Below are 6,000 nucleotides of genomic sequence, written 5' to 3'. Positions count from 1 at the left end.
CCGCTACAATACTCAATAGAAAATACTGTGCTTTCCTCCCTCATGACTCATTTTTCTCTTTTAAAATATTATTTTACACATACCCAGAAACATTGCTGAGCCTCTTTAGAAGCAGACAATGGAGTTTTTGAACATGCTTAGTTATTTACCAGTTGGCAAAGTGTAGCAAGAATTTAAAAAAAAAAAAAATCTGTTTACTTTAATTTACATATTGAACAGCAGCATATAGCCCAGCCTTCACTGCAACCAAACCTCCAAATACTCAACTCATGTAAATCCTGTAAAATCAAACCACAAGTTGCAGCCTAAAAGCAGCAAAGAACTAAAAAACAAAAACCCAAACCAAACCAACACAATTAAATTAGCATTTTCAGAGTTTGTCCCATATTTCTCTAGTTTAAGTCAATTTATCAGTATCTTAGGTTTGCAAACAAAGAAAATGGAATTTCTTACCCGGCAAGTACTTTCTTAAGCAGTGATCTAGTCAATCAGTGGTCTGGAAATGCCACATATGGGCAGTGTTTCTCTCTCTCCCAGTGTCAGACGTAGTGACTGAAAGGAACCAAAAGTTAGTTTCTGTCCCACAACCAGTCTCAGGCCTGGTCTACACTAGTCTGTTATTTCGGAATTAGCCGAGTTAATTTGAAAAAATAAAAAAAATTCCATCCACACGACCAAACTGGTTTTTTTTATTTAAAAGGCTCTTTAATCCGATTTCTGTACTCTACCTCAGCAAGTGGAGTAGCACTTAAATCGAGATTGCAATCCCAGGTTTCATTCTCTGTTTTGTCACCATCATCACAGGTGACCATCAGCACAGTCCACCATCACAAGCGACCATGCAGAGTCCACCATCACAAGAGATCGCGCAGTCCCGGATTCGCAGACGAGCTCCAACATGGTCCAAACAGGAGGTACTGGATCTCATTGCATGTTGGGGAGACGAGTCTGTTATGGCAGAACTATGTTCCAAAAAAAGGAACACAAATATGTACACAAGTCTCCAGGGCCATAACGGAACGATGCTACTCTAGGGACACAGAGCAGTGTTGTACAAAAATCAAGTCATTCAGGCAACTGTACCAAAAAGCCAGGAAGGTGAACGGGCGCTCTGGGTCACAGCCCCATACATTCCACTTCTACTGTGAGCTGCATGCAATTATGGGAGGGTGACACCACCACTGTCCGTGGACACCTGCAAGGGGGGAGTTGCACGGAGCGAGGAGGAAGAGTCATTGGAAGACAAAGAGGAGGAGGAGGAGGAGGACTGTGCACAGGCGGCAAGTGGGGAATCTGTTTTCCCCCCTAGCCAGGAACTATTCTTAACACTGGAGCCAAAAGCTTCCCACCACTCCCGAGGCAGGCTCCCAGACCATGACCCTGGAGAAGGTACATCTGGTGAGTGAGAGCCTAATCGGAGCAACGCGGGGGGGGGGGGGGGTAGGAGGGAAACCCAGCCGCACTGGGCTGCTCACGTTTAGTTTAAAGGGTTCATCCCTGCTCAGAGCCTCATCAGAGCCACACGGTGGGTGCAGGGGGGGAGGGGGTGTTGTGTGAAGCAATCATTCCAGAGAGCCCGCAGGCCCTCCTTTTATATAACAAACCCACCAGGCATTGCTTGTTATGGGAAAGGGGGCTCAGCTGTTTGAAAGCACTGAAATTAATGTAGAAGCAGAACCCTGTGTGCCCCTAGGTTGCCTGCAAGCTGAATTCTGTAGCCCTACCGTGTGTGATGGCTTACACCAAAGTGTCCCTTTTGTTCTCTTAAATGTATCTTTTAAAATACTACCCTCCCTTTCTCTCCTCCCACAGGTGCAAATGTTTCAACGCGGCCCCTATCTACTCCGTCCCAGAGACTGGTCCAGATTAGAAGGCAGAAAAAACGAACTCGGGATGACATGTTCGCTGAGCTCATGTAGTCCTCCCGCATTGATAGGGCCCAGCTGAATGTGTGGAGGCAAACAGTTGCGGAGTCCTGTAAAGCATTACATGAACTCGAAGAGAGGAGGGGCATGATGAGAGCAGGCAGGAAGCTATGGTCAAGCTCATGGCAGGGAGCAAACTGACATGCTCCACTGTATGGTGGATCTAATGTGGGAAAGGCAGCAAGACCACAGACTGCCGCTGCAGCCCCTGTATAACCGCCCTCCCTACTCCCCTGGTTCCATAGCCTCCTCACCCAGATGCCCAAGAACACGAAGGGGGAGACTACAGGGACCCACACACTTGTCATAAACAGATAGTTAAGGGTTAATGTCTCTTTTACCTGTAAAGGGTTAACAAACAGTGAACCTGGACCACCTGACCAGAGGACCAATCAGAAGACAAGATACTTTCAAATCTCGGTGGAGAGAAGTCTTTGTTTTGTGTTGTTTGTCTGTCTGTTGTTCTCTCTGGGTTCTGAGAGTGACCAGACGTACCTACAGGCTCTCTAATTTTCTTTTCAAGTAGTAAGTACAAGTAGAAAGGCGGTTTAGTCTTTTTTATTGTTTTCTTTATTTGCAAATGTGTATTTTGCTGGAAGGATTTTAATTTGTATTTGTGCTGGGGGGAAGGGTTCTCTCTAGTGTCTATAAGCTAAAAGACCCTGTAACATTTAAGATCTTAATTACAGAGACAACTTTTACTTTTTTTCTTTCTTTTATTAAAAGCTTTTCTAAGATCTGATTGATTTTTTTCCCCTTGTTGAGGCTCAAGGGAATTGGTGGGAGAAAAGGAGAGAGAAGGGGGGGAAGGTGGAATTCCTCTGGTTTTAGATTCACGGAGCTTGAATCTGTATTACCTCTTGGGGAGGGGAAAAGAGGAAGGGGGAAGGTGCATTCCTCTCTGTTTTAAGATTTAAGGAGTTTGAATCACAGTGATCTTCCAGGGTAACCCAGAGAGGGAAAGCCTGGGAGAGGCAATGGTGGGGGAAAGGGTTTACTTTCCTTGTTTAAGATCCAGGGGGTCTGGGTCTTGGGGTCCTCTGGGAAGGTTTTGGGGGGACCAGTGTGTACCAGGCACTGCAAGTCCTGGTTGGTGGCAGCACTACAAGATCTAAGCTGAGAAAATTACAGGAAAAGTGTGAACATGCCAAGACTGTGGGAAAAGTGGAAGAAATAAAAGCATTGCACAAAGTGGTGGAGAAATCAAAAAGACTGGAGAAACAAAATTTCTGGAAACAAGAAGCTCAACAACTAGAGGAGGTGTCAAGAAAACAAGATATGAAAACGATGTACAAAAGGGTTAAGTTGTATGGAAACAGAGATCAATCCAATAATGTAAGCAATAAGGAAGTCTACCAGTGAACTGACAACAAATGTCAAAGAGGAGCTGGAAGTATTCAAGGAACATTTTAACAAAACGCTGAACTCTGTAGTTCTCCAGATGCAAGCATTCTAGACATGCTAGATGAACAAGGCAACTTCTGACACAGAATAGATATTAGCACTGAACCACCATCAGAAGAAGAAAGCACAAAAGCAGTGAAACAGTTAAAAAATGGGAAAGCTGCAGGAATAGGTAATACAACAGTGGAGCTTCTAAAAAACCGCAAGACAAGTACTATCAAAGCTTTAGGAAAAATATATAAGGTGGTATGGGAGGATTAGGAGGTACTGGATGACAGGCTACAGGCAATTGTTTTACCAATCCTAAAGAAAGGAGATCCTGCCAATCTGAATAAATATTGGGGTATAAGCTTATCAGTACCTAGAAAAATCATGATGAAATTGATGAAGATTAATGCCAGTTTTAGAAATAACAGTAGGTGAAGACCAGTGTGGCTTCAGACCAGGCCAACAGTTGATGTAAAAAAAAGGGAGAATGTGCAATATTCTCCACTATGGTGGGTGGGAACAGATGAGCTATAAGCAAAAGTCCCATAAAAGACAGAGGGCAAGATGTCATCTCCTCAGTCACTCAAGTTAGCTTTTTTTTTTTTTTTTAATGAAAGAAGTAGAAGAGATCCAAGGGTAGAGTGGCTATCTTAGCAACCCTGGAAACTGTATTCAGCTAGATGAAAGAATTTTGATCAACCTGGTCCCTGAAAATCTGGATTGATGTGGTTGTCCAGGTTCCCCACAGCTAATATGTCATTCTACATTTGGGTGACAGGAGAGCCAATCAGTTCCCAAGTAGGAGTAAAGAGATTCTTGATAAAGATTCACTTACAAACTTCTCACCCAATTATTTCACCTTTTTTTTTTTAAAAAGTGTTTCTGTACTTTTGTAAGCTAACTTTACTGTATCTCTGTGTTGTGGTATATTTCTTTTCTAAATATAAAACTTAAGTTTTACATTAAAATCTCTCTGGAAAAAAAGTCATTCAAATGTAAATGACATTTACAGAAATCCATTGAAGAACTAGAAAAGGAAGGACACAAAGTCATTTCAAATTTGTTCTTTTAATATCTTTAAAAGGTCACAATGTATTCAATCTTATTAATAAATTTTATTTGGACAAGTAGAGAACAACTTGTATCACAACATTTTTAAACAACATGATTAAAGACTGCAGCACTCCCAGGAGTGGTCACAGATATGTACAGTATATGAAGAAAAAGTTGCACCTCAGAGCCGATCATGATCACGTTAAAAATACCTGACTTAAAGTACATGTGCTAATAAATTTCCTTCAGGTCATGACCAGCATGAAAATAATTAGGACACAGGTACTCAGCAAAGTTTTCTGCTAATGGGTACAGCAATATGCTGCATTTAAAGATTAAAATCAGATTCTAGTTTAGTGTTATCACTGAGCCCGTAAGAGAAATCCAAATCTCTATTGTTCCCCATTTACACACATCAAAACTATTCACACTTAAGGATGTGCCCAGCTGCACACAATCTGGTTCTTTGCATGGATAAAAACTTTTATAGCTAATACTGCAGGTCTTATATCTTGATATAAATCTGCCTCTCTGGCTATAAGAATTTGAACTATCAGTTGCTAAGGAAAAAACTTGCTAAGTTAACTCCTCAGGAGAAACAACGCAGGTCTCTGGAAATCACATCCCTTCTACAATGAAAATGCTCTGCCAATTCAAGTTTCATTTGTTCAGGAAGACAGAAGATTTAAGGCTTCAGTGGCAAATATAATCCTCTGAGCAATGTTTTGCTAAAGTCAAGATGAGATAGGTAATGTTTACTTTTTCTTGACTCTTAAAATCCCTGGTATCAGGTTTAGATAACATCCACCCGTAGTTAAGTCTGGCAAGAGATCTCTCCTCCTTCAGAAGAGGTTGTCCTAAATCATCCATTTTAGGAGCATTTGAGGATAGTTTGTATTTTGTTTGTTTTTTATTAAAATTATAGTAACATTCAGGAATGTCTTTTAATAAGTCGATGAGGCAGTGCTCATGGCATCATCTGCAATTTTGGTACTGGCAGGGTGTATGCTTGCAAAATATTTCACATCATTGTCATCATCCATTTGAAGGGCCATAATTGTTTGTTCCACAACTTCTTGATGAGAATTGGCAGAATTCAGAAAATATTCTGTAAATAATGGAAAATACAAGAGATATATAAGAAAAATAAGAGTAACAGTATTATATTTTGGCGCAAACCCCAGCTACTATACTACAGTGTCATATTCAAAAGCATGAGCACGCTTCTACACCAAGGGCAAACAGAGGCTTCTGTTTTAATACAGAAAGGCTATTAGTGAGATAAATTCTATATTAACAAATCCAAGTTTTTGGATATTTTAGTTTAATCCTTATGCTGTAGGCAGATATTGTTTCATGACATGAAATTTTAGAGTAATATCTATTCTAACTATAGTCACACCCAATTCTTGTAAGCAGGCAAATAATATATTAATTTAAATGCATCCACAAACTAACTTAAAATACTTGGGGTGATTAATACATGTGTTGGAGGACTCAAGTATAATAGAGTTGTCCTTGTGGTGCAGGAGTACAAGACCCCTAAATTCCTTCAATGTAATAAGTGGCAGACAGCACGTGCAAAGGGAACAACAACTAATAAGAACAGGAGCCCCAAAATCAATGTGTT

At 40.9% G+C, this 6,000-nt stretch overlaps 1 protein-coding gene and 1 long non-coding RNA gene across 7 annotated transcripts in view; one reads left to right on the top strand and one right to left on the bottom strand.

Annotated features, from left to right (window-relative positions):
* The first annotated feature begins 1,328 nt into the window (after positions 1-1,328).
* Positions 1,329-1,890, top strand: LOC115645171. The gene is made up of 2 exons (XR_003998672.1): positions 1,329-1,398; positions 1,813-1,890. It is a non-coding gene; the product is annotated as an uncharacterized LOC115645171 (long non-coding RNA).
* Positions 1,891-4,366: 2,476 nt separating this feature from the next.
* Positions 4,367-6,000, bottom strand: part of PPP4R1 (protein phosphatase 4 regulatory subunit 1) — an 88,954-nt gene continuing 87,320 nt past the window's right edge. For all 6 annotated transcript variants that reach the window (XM_030552753.1, XM_030552755.1, XM_030552759.1 and 3 more), the window contains one exon: positions 4,367-5,478. In XM_030552753.1, coding sequence (XP_030408613.1) covers positions 5,315-5,478 — 164 coding nt within the window. In that variant the 3' untranslated portion in view covers positions 4,367-5,314. The remainder of the gene's footprint in view (positions 5,479-6,000) is intronic.

The sequence above is a fragment of the Gopherus evgoodei genome, chromosome 2, assembly GCF_007399415.2.
Source record: "Gopherus evgoodei ecotype Sinaloan lineage chromosome 2, rGopEvg1_v1.p, whole genome shotgun sequence".
In the NCBI taxonomy this organism is placed as follows: domain Eukaryota; kingdom Metazoa; phylum Chordata; order Testudines; family Testudinidae; genus Gopherus; species Gopherus evgoodei.
Note: the sequence above shows the minus strand (reverse complement) of the source record. Positions and strands in the feature narration are given on the sequence as shown.